Source organism: Pelophylax lessonae (assembly GCF_965119305.1).
Source record: "Pelophylax lessonae genome assembly, chromosome: 3".
In the NCBI taxonomy this organism is placed as follows: Eukaryota; Metazoa; Chordata; class Amphibia; order Anura; family Ranidae; genus Pelophylax; species Pelophylax lessonae.
The window spans coordinates 490,033,766-490,055,655 of NC_138770.1; the positions used below are offsets into that span (position 1 = coordinate 490,033,766).

At 46.8% G+C, this 21,890-nt stretch overlaps 1 protein-coding gene across 6 annotated transcripts in view; it reads left to right on the plus strand.

The window, feature by feature from the left end:
• The first annotated feature begins 12,751 nt into the window (after positions 1-12,751).
• Positions 12,752-21,890, plus strand: part of MAP4K3 (mitogen-activated protein kinase kinase kinase kinase 3) — an 883,599-nt gene continuing 874,460 nt past the window's right edge. For 4 of the 6 annotated variants that reach the window (XM_082251933.1, XM_082251935.1, XM_082251937.1 and 1 more), the window contains exon 1: positions 12,753-13,067. In XM_082251933.1, the coding sequence (XP_082108059.1) occupies positions 12,972-13,067 (96 nt within the window). In that variant the 5' untranslated portion in view covers positions 12,753-12,971. Of the gene's footprint in view, positions 13,068-21,890 lie in introns of all 6 variants that reach the window. The other 2 variants (XM_082251934.1, XM_082251938.1) reach the window with 2 other exon arrangements.

The window sequence follows — 21,890 nt, forward strand, 5'->3', positions numbered from 1 at the left end:
TTTCAGGCCATTGACGTGGCGGTTAAATTAATCTCTCCTGCAGGTCCCTGAGATGTGATTGGAGATCGAGAAGGCCGTCGCCAATTTTTTCAGTGAGACCGTCAACTCCACCCCGAATCGTGCTTCCATTTGGGAAGCACATAAGTGTGTCATACAGGGCATTTTGATCCGCATAGGTGCTCAGAGAAAATGCGAGAGGGCCAGACAGATTGGAGACCTTTCTTTTCTAGTGCAGTCCCTCAGCTCCCTTCGGCGTCCCATCTCCTTACCCTACAAAAGGTGCGGGAGGAGCTGAACGCTCTTCTCTATCAAAAGACCACACAGCTCTTGGCATGGGCCTGCCGACATACATCTGAATTCTCCAACAAACCCGGGGCGATGCTGGCTAGAGTTCTGCGGGGTCCTCGAAAACGCACTTTTATATCCCATATAGACACTGGTCGGGGGAAGAGGGTTCATACATCCAAGGACATAGCATCCGCGTTTGGTAAATATTACCGTGCCCTGTATAACCTGCAGTCTGACCTATCCCCTGAGGACCTAGCCAACACGTTTTTGGCAGCAGAAAAATATATCCGGGATCCTGGGATGCCCTCGCTTTCCGAGGACCTTGGGAAATTTCTGGAGGCCGAGCTCACTGCCGAGGAATTTGACTTAGCGGTGCAGCAGACCAAACCACAGAAGGCACCGGGTCCTGACAGTCTCACCATCACCTACTACCGGACCTTCGCCCCGACTCTAACCACCCATTTCTTCTCCACCTATAATGCCATAATTGGGGGCAATGACTTACCAGTTGATTCCCTGCGGGCCTACATAACGCTCTTACATAAAGAGGTAAAAGACCCAGCCCAGTGTAGCAACTTCCGCCCCATAGCTCTGCTGAACATAGATCTGAAGCTCTTCGCTAAGATCCTGGCTAATAGGATCCTTCTGCATGTTGCAACCTTGGTGCACCTGGATCAGGCAGGGTTTATACCAACGAGGAGGCCAGGGACCATACCACCAGGGTTATTGACCTCATTCATCATGCTCGCTCGCTTAGGCACCCCTTTATGTTGCTTTTCACAGATGCGGAAAAGGCCTTTGACAGGGTGGCCTGGCATTTCATGCGGGCCACGCTGTCACACATCGGGCTTGGCTCTTAAATGCTCCGCTTGATCATGGCACTCTATTCCTCTCCTACGGCAGGCTGTTAGGGGGAAATGCCTGGAGGTCCGACTTTTTTGCATTGACGAATGGTGCGAGACAGGGCTGCCCGTTATCCCTTCTTATCTTTATTTTAACGCTGGAACCTCTCCTCTGCTCTATTAGAAAGGACCCCGACATTTCGGGCATCAGTACACCCTTCGGCCACCACAAGATTGCAGCCTTTGCTGACAATCTGATTTTCTTTGTCACTAACCCCATTATCTCACTCCCTAACATTCTATGGGCGCTCAAACTGTATGGTGACCTGTCCAATTATAACATTAATCTCTCTAAGTCTGCAGCTCTCAACATTACACTTTCAAGTTGAGATGTCAGTAACTTACGCTCTTCGTACCCATTCCAATGGGCAGAGTGCTCAATTAAATACCTAGGCATCAATGTAACTCCGGATCCTACGGACCATTACAGGCAAATTTTTTGCCCCTTGTTCGGGAACTGAGGTCGGATCTCCAGAAATGGCATTCCCTGACCTTATTGTGGTTCGGCAGATGCAGCACGCGGAAAATTAACATTCTTCCTAGGTTGCTTAAAGTCCTCCAGGCGATTCCGATCAACATTTTTCCAACAACTACAGGCCCTGTTCAGTGACTTTGTCTGGTCCCATAAAGCTCCCAGGATAAAATTGCAACTCTTATCGTTACCAAAGGCAAGAGGGGGGTATTGGTCTTCCAGTTCCCGTCAAATACTATAAGGCGACTCACCTCTCCAGGGTGCTGGACTGGCATTGCAATGGGGCTTCCAAACAATGGGTAGCTATGGAGATGGAGGAGGCAGACATACCGCCTTTGACGGCTCCCTGGCTCATGGCTTCATTACCTGACGCTCTGCAGAAACACCCGTTGGTTGGGGCCACTATTTCAGTAGTCAGGGAGGTCTTTCGCTCCACCGATTTAGCGCCCCTGCCCTCCCTGTTGACTCCGGTCTTAGGCAACCCCAATTTCATACCTGGGCTCCCGGGCAGAGGCTTGAGGAGATTGAGTCATCAGGGAAGGTCCTGTTTGCTTGATATGTGGCCGCAGGGGACACCCATGCCATCTCTCACAGACTTGTCCCGGCTCTCCGAGCCTCCTCTTGATCCTCTCAGCATTAACAAATATGACATTTTCTTGGAACCTTTCAGAAAGCACAGTACACCCCTCGTCCGTTAACTCCTTTCAAGTGACTCTGCCGGAAGGGTGACCCAGTTCGGCACACTCTATCCCTGATGTACTCCCTCCTTACAGACGCGGTGCATTATGACTCGTTGACGTTCATCCGCCGCTGGGAATCAGACCTTGGCATGACTTTTTCACCTAAACAACTAGAGACGGTGCTGCAGATGGCACACAGATCCTCTCTCTCTTATCATTACCAGGAAGTAGGCTAAAAAATCCTTACCTGGGTGCCCTCAGTATTACACAAATTCGATTCCTCATATTCAGATAGATGTTGGAGATGTGGTTCAGAGGTGGGCACTATGCACTATATCTTTGGTCCCGCCCGGCCCTGGGTGCCTTCTGGAAGGCAGTGACAGATACTATCAAACAATTGACAGCAGTAGATGTGAGTGACAACCCAGCAGCTTGTCTTCTCCACCTGACAGAGAGACCCTTGATGAAATATAAGAAATCTCTAACTTTACATAGTTACTTAGTTACATAGTTTGTGAGGTTGAAAAAAGACATCAGTCCATCCAGTTCAACCTATGATGTGTGTGTGTGTGTGTTTGCTGTTAACCGTACATTGTATACTCCTGTATGTTGTGGTCATTAAGGTTCCCATCTAATCGTTTTTTTGAAACTATCGATGCTCCCTGCTGATACCACTGCTTGTGGAAGAGAATTCCACATCCTTACTGCTCTGACAGTGAAGAACCCCCTACGTATTTTAAGGTTAAACCGTTTTTCCTTTAGTTTTAGTGAGTGGCCACGTGTCTTATTGTATTCCCTTTCTCTAAAAAGTTTTTTCCTTATGTTAGGGTCGCCAGTACAGTATTTGTACATGGATATCATATCCCCCCTCAATTGTCTCTTCTCCAGAGAGAATAAGTTCAGTGCTTGTAGTCTTTCCTCATAGCCGATGCCCTCCATTCCCCTAATTATTTTTGTTGCCCTTCTCTGGACTCTCTCCAGTTCCAGCACGTCCTTCCTGAGGACCGGTGCCCAGAACTGGACAGCATACTCCAGATGTGGCCGGACCAGAGTCTTGTAGAGTGGGAGAATAATCTCTTTATTTCTGGAGTGAATCCCCTTTTTTATACATGCCAGTATTCTATTGGCTTTGCTTGCTGCGGCTTGGCATTGCATGCCACTGCCAAGCCTGTTGTCCACCAGAACCCCCAGGTCCTTTTCCATCTTAGATTCACCCAGAGGTTTCCCCCCTAGTGAGTAGCTTGCTTTCATGTTTCTGACGCCCAAGTGCATTACTTTACATTTCTCAACATTAAACCTCATCTGCCATGTAGTTGCCCACCCCATTTTTTTGTTCAGGTCCGCTTGTAAGGATTCCACATCCTGTATAGAAGATATTGGCATGCTTAGTTTAGTATCATCCACAAATACTGAGATTGTACTAGATATCCCCCCCTCTAGATCATTTATGAATAAATTAAACAGGATTGGTCCCAGGAAAGAACCTTGGGGGGCCCCACTTTCCACACCCACCCAATCCGAGTACTCCCCATTAATCACTACCCTCTGGACTCTCACCTGGAGCCAGTTTTCTATGCCATTGGCTGGAACTGATCACCAGATCCAGACCAAAAATCATTGGTCTGTATCTGGTGACTGATCGGTTCTCTGCTGGATCAGACCAGGATAGGCTCCTGGGGCGCACGGGAGCGCGCCCTGCGAGCCGTGATCGCGCCCAACGTAGGTCTACGTCGCTGGACGGTATCGAGCCACTTTGCCGCAGTACCAACTCAGTGAGCGGTCGGCAAGTGGTTAAAGATCAAGAATAATGGTCTGGCAATCATCCTTGCTGCCAATCCTATCTGTAAAAGGAGGTCCGCCTCTCCCTCATCCCTCTGGTTGGGGGGTCTATAGCATACGCCCAATATTACCTTCCCCACTGTGCCTTCCCTTTGAAGCTCTACCCATAGGGATTCTGCCTCGTCCATAGCTCCATTATTAATATCATCCCTCATATTTACCTGTACACTGTTCTTAATATACAGACATACTCCTCCCCCTTTTTTACCTTCTCTATCTCTGCGATAGAGGGAATACCCCTGAATGGTCACCATCCACTCATGAGAGTTGTCGAACCAAGTCTCTGTTATCCCCACAAAATCTAAGTCCTCCTCAAACATCAGCAGCTCCAGCTCTCGCATCTTGTTAGCCAGGCTTCTGGCATTGGTATACAAACCTCGTAATTTTGACCGGTTGCATATATCCTCGTTTAAATTGTTGTTTTTAGGCTACTCTTGTGATTTTTCCCCATACCCACCTTGGATTTAGGTCCTCTAAACACCCTACCACTAATGTCCCCATTTGTGCCCTCTGAATCTTGCTCTCTGCTGGCTAATTCTACATCTGTACCCTCCCCCCCATCACCTAGTTTAAAAGCCCCTCTAACTTTATGGCCATCCTCTCACCCAGTACGGCTGCACCCTCCCCATTTAGGTGCAATCCGTCCCTACCAAAAAGCCGGTGGCTGAGAAGTCGGTCCAGTTCTCCAGGAATCCGAAACCCTCCTTACTACACCAGCTCCTCAGCCACTTGTTAACTTCCCTAATCTCCCGCTGCCTCTCTGGTGTGGCTCGAGGTACAGGTACTGCAGTATTTCTGAAAATATTACCTTGGAGGTCTTACTCCTCAACTTAGCGCCTAAGTCCCTGAAATCGTTTAGGACTCTCCATCTTTCTCTGCCTATGTCATTGGTACCCACGTCTACCATGACAGCTGGGTCTTCCCCAGCCCCACCCAGTAATCTGTCCACCTGATACGGGATGTGCCGAACCCGAGCGCCCGGTAAACAACAGACTGTTCGGCGCCCAAGGTCTTTGTGACAGATTGCACTGTCTGTCCTTCTAATAATTAAGTCCCTTACCACCAGCACCTGTCTTTCTTTTCCCTTTCTCCCGGCCTCACTGGAGGAGTTCTTCCCCTGGCAGCTAGGGGAGTGGCTCTGCTCCAGCAATGCTGGTCCCTGACTGGTTTCCCCAACATCACGCAACGGGCGTATTTATTGGGGTGCTCCAGTCCAGGACCGGCCTTCTTGCCTTTTTCCCTTTTACCCTTCCTAACTGTCACCCATCTACTCCGCTCTGATGCCTGCACCCTAGTTATTCCGCCCTCCTCTGTGCAGACCCCAGCCTGCACCTGTTGGGTACGATCCCAGCTCTCCTTCGGTATGGACATTCGTGTCCGTGTTGCCAACTGCTTCCCTAGATTCAGGACCTGAGCTTCCAGGGAAGCAAGTGCTTACATTTTGTGCATTTGTATTCGCCCTCAATCTCATTAAGTACACCGAATTGCATCTCCACACCCGTCGGGCATTGTACCTACTAATCTAATCTAATGGGGATTCAGTAATTTAAGTCTATCCTATGTGGCTGTTTCCTAGCTTCCTAACTCTACTTTCTTACCCTCTGGTACTCCGCTACACTCACTGACACTCCCAGACACTCAGGTACTCGCAGGTACTCCCAGACACTCGCAGGTACTCCCAAACACTCCGTTACTCCCAGACACTCAGTTACTCCCAGACACTTAGTTGCTCCCAGACCCTTAGTTACTCCCAGACACTCAGGTAGTAATAGGTACTCCCAGACACTCAGATAGTAATAGGTACTCCCAGACACTCAGGTAGTAATAGGTACTCCCAGACACTCAGGTAGTAATAGGTACTCCCCAGACACTCAGGTAGTAATAGATACTCCCAGACAATCAGGTAGTAATAGGTACTCACAACACTCAGGTAGTAATAGGTACTCACTACACTCAGGTAGTAATAGGTACTCCCAGACACTCAGGTAGTAATAGGTACTCACAGATACTCAGGTAGTAATAGGTACTCTCAAACACTCAGGTAGTAATAGGTACTTCAGGACACTTTGGTAGTAATAGGTACTCCCAGACACTCAGGTAGTAATAGGTACTCCCAGACACTCAGGTAGTAATAGGTACTCCCAGACACTGAGGTAGTAATAGGTACTCCCAGACACTGAGGTAGTAATAGGTGCTCACAACACTCAGGTAGTAATAGGTACTCCCAGACACTCAGATAGTAATAGGCACTCACAGACACTCAGGTAGTAATAGGTACTCACAGACACTCAGGTAGTAATAGGTACTCACAACACTCAGGTAGTAATAGGTACTCACAGATACTCAGGTACTACTCTACACCCTCAGTCAGTGTTCAATCTCAGTCACCAGTCACCAGTCTTACTTACCAAGTGTGTGTCCCTTTAAGCCTGACACCTGCAGTTCCTGATGGCGATTCCTCCCTCAGACGGTCAGTCTTCCTCTCTGCACCCGCCTTCCTCCTCTGTAACTTCCCGGTCAGCCTCCCCCTTTGTTTTGTTCGTACACACGCAGAGAACATTGGCCGACCGATCGTCCGACTTTTGTCCAGAGTTGTGTTTTGTTGGTTGGAATGTGCCTAGACTGCACACGAATTTTCTCGGCCAACAAAAATCTACTTCAGAAGTGATGTCATGTGCTGCTTTACTTTCCGTGTGTTTTTTCTTCTCTGAGCATGCCCAGTCTTGCTCATCAGATTTTTGTCTGCCGAAATCTGTACTGACTGACGGAAGATCGGCCGTTGTGTTGACGGCCAACAAAAATTTTATAGCCTGCACACCAGATTTTATTCGGCCGAAAAGTCGGAGTCGGTTGTCGAAAGCATCATACTAACAAGCCGAAAATCGACTGTGGAAATCCGCCCGCTTGTGTAAACAAAGCGGGCGGATCTCCTCTGTGACAAACAGAGACAGATCACAGGATTCAGCATAGCTGAACCTGCGATCTGTGTCTGTGTCACACAACCCCCTCCCCCCACACACGTCAGTAAGCATGAGGCACACATTTAACCCCTTGATCACCAACAGTGTTAGCCCCTTCCCTGCCAGTGTCATTATTACAGTATTTTTAGCACTGATTACTGTAGTAATGTCATTGGTCCTCCCAAAAGTGTCAAAAATGTCAGTTAGGGGTCTGATCTGTCCACCGCAATGTCGCAGTCCTGCAAAAAATCGCAGATCGCCTCCATTACTAGTAAAAAAAAAAATAAACAATAAAAATGACATAAATCTTTGCCGTAAGATAACTTTTGCGCAAACCAATCAAAATACGCTTATTGTGTTTTTTTTTTTACCAAAAATATGTAGCAGAAAACAAATTGGCCTAAAATGTTGAAAAATGTTGATTTGTAAAATTTTTGGGGAATGTTATATATCAGAATGTGAAAAATATATATTTTCTTTTTCAAAATTGTCGCTCTTTTTTTCAAAAATGAAAAATCGCACAGGTGATCAAATACCACCATAAGAAAGCTCTATTTGTGGGGGAAAAAAAGGACATAAATTTAATTTGAGTACAGCATCGCACGACCGTGCAATTGTCCGTTAAAGTAACGCAGTGCCGAATCGCAAAATATGGCCTGGTCAGGAATGGGGTAAAATCTAGTCTTAAAGTGGTTAAAAATACTCTCATTGAGAATTTTTTTGTCAAAGACATGTAGCTAAATACATTTTGGCCTAAATATATGAAAAATTTTAATATATTGGATACTTTTTAACTGTCAAAGTAGAAAATGTCAATTTTTACGCAAAATTTCCGCTCTTTTTTTATCAATATCGCAAAAAATGAAAAGCGCAGAGGTGATCAAATACCACCAAAAGAAAGCTCTGTTTGTGGGAAAAAAAGGACGTAAATTTTGTTTGGGTACAGCGTTGCTTGACCGCGCAATTGCCAGTTATAATCTTGCAGTGCCAAGTTGAAAAAGTGGCCTGGACGTTAAGCAGGAAAATCCTCCGGTCTTAAAATGGTTAAGCTGCAAATTGCAATAAACGGGGTGTTTACATGATGCGATCATGATGCTTTGTGTTCATGGCAGAAACTACCCAACATGTTGCATTCAGAAGGCGGCAAGCCCACTTAATTTGACCCATCCAGGTGAAAATGTGGCTAATGTGTCTGTTTGCAAAAATGGGGTTAAAACAGGCACTGAGGAAAAATCATTTGGTCTCCTCACTGTTTGCGAGTCGTCTCTAAAAAGTAAACCAAACACTGATCACTCTTCAGACCAGCAGTGGATTTAGATGCATTTCTTATACTGTATCTGCCAAACTGCTTGTGTACATTATCCCCTACACAAGCTTCACCTATCTCAGCTTCCATGATGGGCTATATCCTCTAATTTAGGGTGACCAGACGTCCCCGGATTGAGGACAATGTCCCCAGACCAAGTCTGTCCCCGGTTTTGTACCCGGATTGGCCATGAACAGGGGCCCAGGCAATTTCAAAGACAGTGCAGAATTAAAAAAAAAATTCTGAATTACAAGGTGCTCCGCTTCACCTACTAGTTTAATTTAGCGGAATGTTTACAGACCCATTAATTTTCAACGCCAGTCTAAAAAATTAGGCATTTACAGGATAAAGAAGTAAGTGTCGGCCAGTACAGGTCCCAAAAATTAGCCAACAGGCGTTCACAGGCTGCAACTAACGATTATTTTGTCTGTCGACTAATCTAGCGATTATTTTTCTGATTAGTCGACTAATCCAAAGTTTTTTTTTTTTTTTTTAATTGAGTGTTTTTTTGATTAGCTAATTAATCCTGTAATTAATACAGACCCCTCAGTAAGCCCCCCTCCCAGTACAGACCCCTTAGTAAGCCCCCCCAACCAGTACAGACCCCTCAGTAAGCCCTCCTCCCAGTACAGACCCCTCAGTAAGCCCCCCCTCTCAGTACAGACCCCTCAGTAAGCCCCCTTCCAGCACAGACCCCTCAGTAAGCCCCCCTCCCAGTACAGACCCCTCAGTAAGCCCCCCTCCCAGAACAGACCCCTCTGTAAGCCCCCTTCCAGTACAGACCCCTCAGTAAGCCCTCCCACCTAGTACAGACCCCTCAGTAAGCCCTCCCACCTAGTACAGACCCCTCAGTAAGCCCTCCTCCCAGTACAGACCCCTCAGTAAGCCCTCCTCCCAGTACAGACCCCTCAGTAAGCCCTCCTCCCAGTACAGACCCCTCAGTAAGCCCCACTCTCAGTACAGACCCCTCAGTAAGCCCCCCTCTCAGTACAGACCCCTCAGTAAGCCCCCCTCCCAGTACAGACCCCTCAGTAAGCCCCCCTCCCAGGACAGACCCCTCAGTAAGCCCCCCTCCCAGGACAGACCCCTTAGTAAGCCCCCCTCCCAGGACAGACCCTCTCAGTAAGCCCCCCTCCCAGGACAGACCCCTCAGTAAGCCCCCCTCTCAGTACAGACCCCTCAGTAAGCCCCCCTCCCAGGACAGACCCCTCAGTAAGCCCCCCTCCCAGGACAGACCCCTCTGTAAGCCCCCTTCCAGTACAGACCCCTCAGTAAGCCCTCCCACCTAGTACAGACCCCTCAGTAAGCCCTCCTACCTAGTACAGACCACTTAGTAAGCACCCCCTCCCAGTGCAGACCCCTCAGGCTCACCTGCGATCACATGCTGCTGCTGGAGTGGCGCGTGACATCTCGTCTGCGTGGGACAGTGGGAGAGATCAGCCTGCAGCGGCCCCAATCAATGCAGCAGCCCGGTCGGCAATGCTTAAAGCGGCGCTGCGGGACGGCCGTATCTTGGTATCCCGGTAGGCCAGTCCGGCCAGGGGGCTAAAAATTGTGGGCGGTCACCTGACACCAAAGAACTTTATATTCTGTGGCTGGAGAAACATTAGGCATTCACAGGATACAGAAGTAAGTGTCGGCTAGTACAGGCCCCAAAAATTAGCCCACAGGCATCACCTGACAGCAAAGAACTTTGTATTCTGTGGCTGGAGGTTGCTGTGTGGAGCAGGGACAGACTGTATAGTGACACAAGTCACTAGCTAATAGGTCCACAAAAGTCTTTTGTCAGTGTAGGGAGAGGTTGCTGTGTGGAGCAGGGACAGACTGTAGCAATTAGGTATTCAACAGACATAAAAGGCCTTTTTTTTACCTAAGACAGGAACCATGAATTGTTATGGGTCGTGGCGGATATTTGTGGCCTGTCATGAGGAATTTGAATCAAACATGGTCTACTGGTCACATGTGTGGAATTCCTCCAAGATCCATGCCTCATTCATTTTTAGAAATGTAAGGTAGTCAACACTGTCGTGAGCTAGGCGAGTGAGCTTATCGGTCACGATCCCCCCTGCTGCGCTGAACGTCCTTTCGGACAGGACACTGGACCGGGGGGGGGCAAGCCAACAGTTCAATTGCAAATTGTGCAAGCTATGGCCAGAGGTCAAGCCTGCCCACCCAGTAGTCCAGGGGTTCATCACTTCTCAGAGTGTCCACATTGGCCGTTAACCCGATGTAGTCAGACACCTGTCGCTCTAGGCGTTCCCTGATGATGGATCCTTTGCAGTCATCGCATAAGTCGTGGTAAGCCCAACACTCACCTAGGGATGATCCGCTGGATGGATGGAAAATAGGGTTTCCATCCGTCCAGATTTGACGGATCTGATGTCAGCGGACATGTCTCCGCTGACATCCGATGCCCCATAGACATGCATGGGGGGACCGTTCAGATCCGCCAAAAAAACGAACAGGCGGATCTGAACGGTCCGCCTGTGTGAAAGGGGCCTAAGAAGGCACCTGGACTCCCACCACTGAGCCCAGTGGGAGCAACGCCGTCAGAATCCACAAAGCCACACTCCAAGCTCTCACCATCCAGCCTCTTCTCCTTCTCCTGACAATTGTCCTCCATTCCACCTTCCATCATGCCGTCCTCACGGATTATTGCGTTTACTAACAAAGGGAAAGATTTTTGTCATTTTTTTTTTAACGCGTAATGGCGGCGATCTGCGATTTTTTTTGCGGGACTGCGACATTGGGGCAGACAGATCGGACCCTTGACTGACATTTGAGACTTTTGGGGTTACCAGTGACATTACTACAGTAATCAGTGCTATACATATGCACTGTTACTGTAAAAATTACACTGGCAGTGAAGGAGTTAACTGTATTGGAGAGGGAGGGGTTAAGTGTGTCCTAGGGGCGTGATTCTAACTGTGATTGGCTGTGGCTTGATGTGTAAGAACAGTGATCAACGGTCCTACATAGTAGAACCGTTTGATCACCATTCTTACACAGGGGAGACTGACAGGTGGCTTTGTTTACACTGGCCACCTGCCTTTCTCCCGCTGTCACGGACGATCGCGAGTGCCCGGCGGACATCGGGTCCGCCCGGCACACGCACGGGGGGGTCTGTGACCGAGCGGGAGCGCGCATCCGGCGGCGCGCTCGCTCCCAAAACCCTTACAGGCTTGCGACGTAGCCCTACGTCGCTTTGCCTGTGAGAGGCTGACTGGCGACGTAAATAGTCGTGCGGCAGTCGGCAAGTGGTTAATGTACATAAAAAGGCACAGCAAATTTGCATGAAACCCAGTATCTGGTGTGAATGGCCTCCGAATTCCGTATATATGCAATTCAGAGAGATCATCCCACACTGTTCAGGTAAGGGTAGTTCAGGGCTGGGGTGACAGAGGGGGTCACAGGTCAGGGATGGGAATAAAGTTAACTCCTTCCCTGCCAGTGTCATTTTAAAGTAACAGTGCATATGTATAGCACTGATTACTGTAGTAATGTCACTGGTAATCCCAAAAGTGCCAAAAATGTCAGTCAAGGGTCCGATCTGTCCGCCGCAATGTCGCAGTACCGCAAAAAAAATTGCAGATCACCGCCATTACTTGTTACAAAAAAAACCAACAAAAATGACAAAAATCTTTCCCTTAGTTAGTAAACGCAATAACTTTTGCGCAAACCAATCAAAATACGCTTTTTGCGATTTTTTTTACCAAACATATGTAGCAGAAAACAAATTGGCCTAAAATATTAAAAAGTTTTGATTTTTACATTTTTTGGGGGGGAATTTCATATAAAAAAATTTGAAAAATATTGTTATTTTTGCAAAATTGACGTTCTTTTTTTGTTTATAGCGCATGATCAAAAAATCGCACAGGTGATCAAATACCACCAAAAGAAAGCTCTGTTTGTGGGAAAAAAAGGACGTCAAATTCGTTTAGGTACAGCGTCGCACGGCCGCGAAATTGTCCGTTAAAGTCACGCAGTGCCGAATTGCAAAATACCCCCTGGTCAGGAAGGGGGTAAAATCTTCCGGGGCTTAACTGGTTCACCTTACTCCAATTCCCAGAATTATAAACTAAATCTGTATACAAATAAACCCACTTTGTTCCCCCTCATATTAGCTGTTTGCAATAGTCTGTGGTACTCAGGTTCTAAGGACTACACCAAACTCATTCTGATCATATTCATTATTAGAGGTTGCCATAGCGTTCCCGTGTTCTTCACAAGCCAACATCCACATTGCTCAGCCTATCACCGCTCTATCTGCTCTCCTGTGCGTCTTCCCCTCCCCACCCCTGGCACAGGCCTCTGTCTCCCACACTGCGCCTGCGCACAGGCCTGGCTCAGGAGCCATGTTGTGGGATCCACTGGGCTTGTATCCTCCTGGATTTCCTACGTATCTACGTTTAGGAGTGTGAGAAGGCTGGGAAGGCCCGGCTTGGTGTGCTTGTCAGCGGGGTCCCGGCGGCCTGGCCCGGGGCAGCGATCTGAAGGGTAGTGCGGACACCCAGGTCAGTCACCATGAGCACAGGCTGCGACTTGTCACGGAGGAATCCGCAGGAGGATTTCGAGCTCATTCAGAGGATTGGCAGTGGCACCTATGGTGATGTGTACAAGGTAAATAAGTGCTGTGACGACTGTTCCAGATGTGTTGGCAGAAGTAGTGCTCGTTGGCATCCCTTTCCGGGGCACAAGGAGAGTACACAGCAGGGGGGAGGATGTTTGCCATGACCATACAGGGATAGTATATGGGATGGCCAATGGCATGGCGTACCACTACATCAAATGTTAAAGGAGAAGTTTGGGTTTAACAAGAGACCAAACACACATCCGCACCTCCACATCGGCTTTAAAGCGGAGTTCCACCCAAAGATTCTGCTCCCTCCCGGGGCCACATTTGGCACCTTTCAGGGGGGAGGGGGGACAGTTTTTGACAGGTACCATTCCCCACTTCCGGGAGACTGCCCCATCCCTTGCAAGTTTGGCCCACTCCTCCTTCCCCCGCCTCCGAGCCAATACGAATGCGCAGCAGGGACCCGCCCATACTGCCGGGTTCCCTTACTGCCAATGCCGCGGCGAAAGCACCTGACAGCCAATGGGAACATCGGCTGCGTTGTCAACATCGCTGGACTCCAGGACAGGTAAGTGTCCTAATATTTAAAGTCAGCCGCTACAGTATGTGTAGCTGCGGACTTTTAATTTTTGGAGGGGAGGGACTCCGCTTTAAGACTGAGAACAGAGCAATCACGTGACCAGCAATTGCTCAGTTCACTCAGAGTGGAGAGCAGTGACTGTCAGTCTCGGCTCTCTCCACTTTGCTGCTCCAGCACGCAGGAGGCGTGTACAACTGCTTCCAGAGGTGGAGCCAGCTGTCAATGATACATCTGAGGATGATCCCAACAATATGCTCAGGATCCTTCCAGGGCCTGGAATTTTGTCAGCTGGTGGCAAGATTCTGGGTCACTGAAGAGCAAAAGTAAGTGCACTCCTCTGACCCACAAGAGAAGTACAGGCAGTCCGCGGGTTACAAACGAGATAGGTTCTGTAAGTTTGTTACCCACCCCAACATTTCATATTCCTGATATGTACCTGCAGTACCATGTACTTGTATGAGAAAGTATCCTGTTCTTTGTATTGCTTCCTTTATGTGAGATCCTTGGTGTTCCTGTCAGTCCCTCAGCTTTCCTAATAAAAACTGACCACACTAAACAAGAGAGCACATCCTTGTCAGTTCTCTAGCTATGCTGAGAACTCATTGTGCTCTCCTCCAATGTTAAGAGTTTTACTGACACGCCCCCTCTGCACAGTCATTCACTGGGACGCTTAGTGTTCTGCTGTTTCTCCTCCCCCCAGCTCTTACGCATCTGGGAACAGAGGGCATGTGATCACTTATAGAAAAAAAGTACATTAAATGTATATTTTAAACTGAATGGGTTGTTTACAAGGTAATTACAATCACTTTAACTTGTATTTGTATGTAATTTGGAATAGGTACATTACTCCAGCCAAAAAAATATTTTTTTTGGATAGCATAGGGAAGGGTTAACAGCCCTGTAAGGTTTATTTTGCTGTCTGTACCCCATGTAGAATATTTCACCTCATTTTCTGTACCTGTGACGATTGGAGTTTGAACATTTTGGGTTGTTGTGGAAACAAGGATCGTGATAAAGCTTCAGTTGAGACACTTTTTTCCCACACTAACTCTCTTACAGGAGTGAATTTCCCTTAGGGGTAGATTTCCTCTCACTTCCTGTTGTCTCCCTCCATTTGTAAGTATTAGGCCCCTTTCATACAGGGAGTCCGTTCAGATCTGCCTGTCTGTGTTTTTGGCGGATCTGAATGGATTCCCCATGCATCTCTATGGGGCCTCAGATGTCAGCAGAGACATGTCCGCTGACATCCGATCCGTCAAATCCGGACGGATGGAAACCCTATTTTCCATCTGTTCAGCGGATGGGATCGGATGAGAACGGACAGACGGTCCATTCCCATCTGATTCCCCCATAGAGAACAGCGGGACCTGACCGCAGTGTCTCCGCACACAGAGCGGAGACACAGCTGCCATCCGCCTGCTCAGCGGGGGATCAGCGGATCGATCCCCCGCTGAGAAAAACTGAGTCCACTTGATGGACTCCCTGTGTATAAGGGGCCTAAGACGTATGTTTGTAACTTAGGGACTGCCTGTATGGCAAAAAAGCTTTGGCATATCTTTATTTTAAAGCAAAATTGAAAAAAAAAAAACAGTGTTGGTTCACATTGGTGCGATGCGGAAACCCTGCAAATTCACTGCGCATCGCCCCCGACTCGCAGGCAGTTCACATTGCCACATGCGAACTGCTGGGAGTGTCAATACAAAGTTAATGACATCCCCAGATTAGTTCATATATCGCAGTGCGAGCTGTCAATTGGGACAGGAATCGGATCACATAGGTGTGAACATCCATGTGATCTGATTCTGATGCGGACCAAACAAACTGTCTTGCAAGACTTTGGTCCGAATGCAATGCAAATCCAGCCAAACAATCTGTAATGCTGAAATCGCACAGACATTGCCTGTGATTTGCATAGCAGCGTGGTGCGAATCACATGCAATGTCTAACATTGTTGAAGTGTGAACTGGCACTCAATAGTTTACTTCCCATCAGTTTAACAGTTTAAAAAAAAAAACAGTTAGTTGCTGAGAATGTTGCCACATTTGCTGGTGCTTTCAACACAACTGTCAAACCATCAAATGGCTGGATTTCTAACTGATCACATGTGCAGCACCATGCCAGTTGCAGATCAAACAGAAGCTTTAGGCCTCTTTCACACTGGTGAGATTTTACCGCAATTTTGTTGCCGCTATTTTGACTGGAGTTGAAGCAATGCCTATGTCTTTGGACCTCAAAACACATTAAAATCGGCCAAAAGTAGTGCAGGGACTACTTTGAAGTCGTTGAGACTTGAAGTCCTAGAGATATGAACGGTACTCCTTGGAAATCATGGAGAACGATTTGTCATGCGACTTTGCAGTTCTAAATCGCAGGACAAGTCACACAGTTGTGAAAGGGGCCTTAGAAGGGTTTAGTTCCACTTTAAAGTATCAGTTTACGTTTTAACAAAAAAAACAAAAACAAAAGCCAATCTAACACTGTACATCCTCCCTGCTGCACTTAGGCTACATTCACACCGGAGCGTAGCGGTTTTGCGTGTTTGTGCAGGCGTTTTTAGATTGAATAGAGACCAATGGAAAACGCCTGTAATCTGCCCAAAAAGAAGCTCATGTACTTTTTTGGGCGTTTTGCTCACAGGGTCAAAATGCTCAGATGTGAACAGGGGCCATTGAAATGAATGGGATTTGTCTTGTTGAGCCTTTTGAGAGCTGAAAAACTCCCCAAAAACGCCTACATGTGAACGGAGCCTTGCCACCATGGGTGAGCTGTCACAAAGCACACAGCTGGTGCAGCAGCCCAATGGTTTGAAAGCATGAGTGAGATCGCAGGGAAGACTGGTCCGGTAGCTTTCTGGGACTTTTTAACCACTTGCCGACTCCTCACAGTATGTTTACTGCGGCGGTCAGCCCCTCACAGGCAGAGCGACGTAGTACTATGTCGCTAGCCTGTGAGGCTCTGGGGAGCGAGCACGCTCCTGCGCAGTCACGGTCCCCCCCCCCCCCCCCCCCCGCGCGTGTGACCGGCGGACCCGATGTCCGCCGGTCACTCGGTGATCGTCGGTGGAGAGGGAGAAAGGCAGGCGGCTGATGTAAACAAGCCGCCTGTCATTCTCCCCGGTGTAGGAATCGTGATTGTACAGTTCTACTATGTAGGACCGTTGATCACTGTTCCTACCCCTGAAGCCACAGCCAATCACAGTTAGAACCACGCCCCTAGGGACACACTTAACCCCTCCCTCTCAAAAAAAGTTAACCCCTTCACTGCCAGTGTATTTTTACAGTAACAGTGCATATGTATAGCACTGATTACTGTAGAAATGTCACTGGTAACCCCAAAAGTGTCAAAAATGTCAGTCAAGGGTCCGATCTGTCCGCCGCAATGTCGCAGTACCGCAAAAAAAAATCGCAGATCGCCGCCATTATGCGTTAAAAAAAAAAAACAACAAAAATGACGACAATCTTTACCTTTGTTAGTAAATGCGATAACTTTTGCGCACATCAATCAAAATATGCTTTTTACGATTTTTACCAAACATATGTAGCAGAAAACAAATTGGCCGAAAATGTTAAAAAATTTTGATTTTTACATTTTTTTGGGGGGAATTTCATATAAAAAATGTGAAAAATATTGTTATTTTTGCAAAATTGTCGATCTTTTTTTGTTTATAGCGCATGATCAAAAAATCGCACAGGTGATCAAATACCGCCAAAAGAAAGCTCTGTTTGTGGGAAAAAAAGGGCGTCAAATTAGTTTAGGTAAAGTGTCGCACGACCGTGCAATTGTTCGTTAAAGTCACGCAGTGCCGAATCGCAAAATAGGCCCTGGTCGGAATGGGGGTAAAATCTTCCGGGGCTTAAGTGGTTAAATGGAGTTCTGCTTTAAAGTGCAACTAAAGGAATCGTTTTTGGTTTTAGATAATGTGGACTGGGATTAGGATACCTGTAAGTTTTTTTTTTTTTTTTTTTTTGCTGGCTGTCCTTATGAAGGGAATTCACCCTGTTTGTAATGGTGGTCATTATCACCGGGAGAGAAAGAGAGAGAAAATGGCAAATTAGAACAGAAATAGAGGGTAAATGTTCCAATGGGGACACTAGTCCGATCAAACTGGCTGATTAGCTGTGGCCAGAAACTCCACAGAAACCCAATCCCTGGATGCACACTGATAGCCGGTTCACACTGAGGCCATCCGACTTTGGGGGGCGATCTGTGAAGTCGCGTGCACCGCGACTTGCAGGGACTTCACATAATGGAAGTCTATGCAAGTCGCTCCCAGGTCGCCCCAAAGTAGTACAGGACCCTTTTTCTAAGTCGGAGTGACTTGTGCCGCTCCTATTAGGACGGGTCCTGTACTACTCAATGGACCGCGACCGACCGCGACTTGTCAGGCTGACAAGTCACGCTAGTCTGAATGGGCTCTTACAAGAAAAGGAGGGGGGAGGCGCCACTAAGTGCAGTATTAAAATGGATTCATTTATTTCAAGTTGTTAAAAACACTTCCAAGAGTGTGAAATTCATGGGCTCATCTGAGGATGTTTGGTCTGACTGTTCCACTGGGTTCCTGGGGACTGTGTCACCCCAAAGGCCACTGAAGTTGGAAAGCTAGCTCTCCTGTGTTGTGCTTCCGCGTTGGGCAAGCATGAGACCCGGAGGCGAAAGTGATGTCACCGGTGCGGGGCAGGGAGTCCAGAGGCACTCAATCCGTGGAGACAGAAAGTGCCGGTTCACACTTATGCGATCACAGACATCGCATATAATTCGGAACGCACTGCTCCTAAAATCACATGCGATATCTGTGCGGTGCAAATTCAGCCATACAGTTTGTATGGCTGAATTCGCACCGATATCACAGTGAACTCGCACAGGACCCTTTTTTTGGTCCGCAGCAGAATCGGATCGCATGGTGGTTCACACCTGTGCGATCCGATTTATGTACGAACTGTCAGATCGCACTGCGATATGCAATATGATCTGGGGGTGTTGTTAACTATGAATTGACACCCCCAGCGTATCGCATATGGCAGTGTGAACTGCCTGTTCTGCGGATGCGATGCGGGAACACGCAGTATATTCGCAGTGTTCCTGCATTGCAATAGTGTGAACCGGGAAGAAAGGCTATGCACTCGGAGCTGAAGGCTCCTTCTGAAGGCCTACTGCCCCCTAGAGGGGAGCTACTTAAGTACACACTAAACTTGCTGACCAAGCTGGATCTCTGCTGCTGTTGCCGTGGAACTGCAAGGGAAAGTATACAAGCAATAATGCATTGGGGAAATAACATAAAAAAAGTCTCTTATTTAGGTTTATGGAGAGGTAAAAAAAATATATATATATAATGCAATACACATTTTTTTCAAAAAAACATATCCTTACAAAAAATCTTATATCATTATAAAAAAAAAAAAAAAAAGATTATTTTAAAAAACACAGAAGAATAAAAAATATTTTTATTGTAAACAGAAAGTATATGACATCACAGACATCATATCCAGAGAGAGACATGAAAAGTTTGGAACAGGGGTAATGGGGCTACTAGAACACTATTTACTAACTATATTGTTGAAACCGACCACCACCCCCAACCAAAAAAAAAGAGTACACAATGTCCAAATAATTGTGTGTAAATGACTGTAAGGGCCCACTGTGAAGAGAATGGGATGATGTGATTTCTAATGAAAAAACAATATGGTACAATAATTACAGCTGCAAGAAGTATGTAAACCCTTTGGAATGATATGGATTTCTGCACAAATTGGTCTGATCATCATCTAAGTCACAACAATAGACAATCACAGTCTGCTTAAACTAATAACACACAAAGAATGAAATGTTGCCATGTTTTTATTGAACACACCATCTAAACATTCACAGTGTAGGTGGAAAAAGTATGTGAACCCATTGATTTAATAACTGGTTGAACCTCCTTTGGCAGCAATAACTTCAACCAAACGTTTCCTGTAGTTGCAGATCAGATGTGCACAACGGTCAGGAGTAATTCTTGACCATTCCTCTTCAGTTCAGCAATATTCTTGGGATGTCTGGTGTGAATCGCTTTCTTGAGGTCATGTCACAGCATCTCAATCAGGTTGAGGTCAGGACTCTGACTGGGCAACTTCAGAAGGCGTATTTTCTTCTGTTTAAGCCATTCTGTTGTTGATTTACTTCTATGCTTTGGGTCATTGTCCTGTTGCAACACCCATCTTCTGTTAAGCTTCAGCTGGTAGACAGATGGCCTTAAGTTCTCCTGCAAAACGTCTTGATAAACTTGGGAATTCATTTTTCCTTCGATGATAGCAATCCGTCCAGGCACTGACGCAGCAAAGCAGCCCCAAACCATGATGCCCCCACCACCATACTTCACAGTTGGGATGAGGTTTTGATGTTGGTGTGCTGTGCCTCTTTTTCGCCACACATAGCGTTGTGTGTTTCTTCCAAACAACTCAACTTTGGTTTCATCTGTCCACAGAATATTTTGCCAGTACTGCTGTGGAACATCCAGGTGCTCTTGTGCAAACTGTAAACGTGCAGCAATGTTTTGTTGGGACAGCAGTGGCTTCCTCTGTGGTATCCTCCCATGAAATCCATTCTTGTTTAGTGTTTTACGTATTGTAGATTCACTAACAGGGATGTTAGCATTTGCCAGTGACTTTTGTAAGTCTTTAGCTGACACTCTAGGATTCTTCTTCACCTCATTGAGCAGTCTGCGCTGTGCTCTTGCAGTCATCTTTACAGGACGGCCACTCCTAGGGAGAGTAGCAGCAGTGCTGAACTTTCTCCATTTATAGACAATTTGTCTTACCGTGGACTGATGAACAGCAAGGCTTTTGGAGATACTTTTATAACCCTTTCCAGCTTTATGCAAGTCAACAATTCTTAATCGTAGGTCTTCTGAGAGCTCTTTTGTGCAAGGCATCATTCACCTAAGGCAATTCTTCTTGTGAAAAGCAAACCGAGAACTGGTGTGTTTTTTATAGGGCAGGGCAGCAGTAACCAACACCTCCAATCTCATCTCATTGATTGGACTCCAGTTGGCTGACATCTCACTCCAATTAGCTCTTGGAGATATCATTAGTCTAGGGGTTCACATACTTTTTCCACCTGCACTGTGAATGTTTACATGGTGTGTTCAATAAAAACATGGCAACATTTCATTCTTTGTGTGTTATTACTTTAAGCAGCCTGTGATTGTCTATCGTTGTGACTTAGATGATGATCAGATCACATTTTATGACCAATTTGTGCAGAAATCCATATCATTCCAAAGGGTTCACATACTTTTTCTTGCAGCTGTATACCAATAGAGTAGACCATATCATTATGGGACTATTATAGCAAATGGGGGTATGGGGGATTATAACAAGGAGTGCACCTCAATTTATATAGTCTAGCGTACTCAGTCTGCATGGACAGCAGATCCCCCATACAAACAGTCTAGGTGACTCTTTAGCATTTGAAATTGTGGAGCGCCAGACTCCCATCCTGATTTTTTTCCTGGATACACACTGTCTGTGTCCAGGGGTGGTCAGAGGCTCCAACCTCTATGATGGCTCTGGCCATTGATTTGTACAGAGAAAATCTGACTGCCACCGCTATTTGCACACACTTTTTTTTTTACTAAAGCTGGAGAGTGCAAAATCAATCTCAGTTCTGCAAAGAAACCAATCTGCTTCTAACCTCAGCTTGTTCAATTCAGCTTTGGCAATAAAACCTGGAAGCCCATTGGTTTCTCTGCAGAAGTGAGACTGATTTTGCACTCTCTAGCTTTAGTAAATAAACCCCACTGTGTGTATGCAGCTTGTAGCTCTGCCAGCAAGAATCCATTGATTCTCACTAGTGGCCGCCCCTGCCCGAATGTTGGCTCTTAGTTTTAATTTTTTTTTTTTTTCCACCCGGTAATCCGGCCAGCAACACACTTCTGTATTAGGGTTTCTTCATTGTGGATGAAGGAGCAATGGAGACTCATTTAGACATCAGCATTGTCAATCTGGGGAGAGGGTATTGTTAGATACACTAGCAGAATGAGATGGACTTGGCTAATAGATTGAAGCAGGGGTCTCCAAACTTTCTAAACAAAGGGCCAGTTTACTGTCCTTCAGACTTTAGGGGGGCCAGACTGTGGCCATTGTGAGTAGAAAAGGTCCCGACGGCAGTGGAAAAAAAAACATTGCCCATCGTCGGTGTCAGTGGGAGGAAATGTACTCCATTATTGGTGAGAGTGGGAGGAATTGTGTCCCATCATTCATGTCGTTGGGCCCCATTATTGGTGCCAGTGGGAGAAATTGTGCCCAATCAT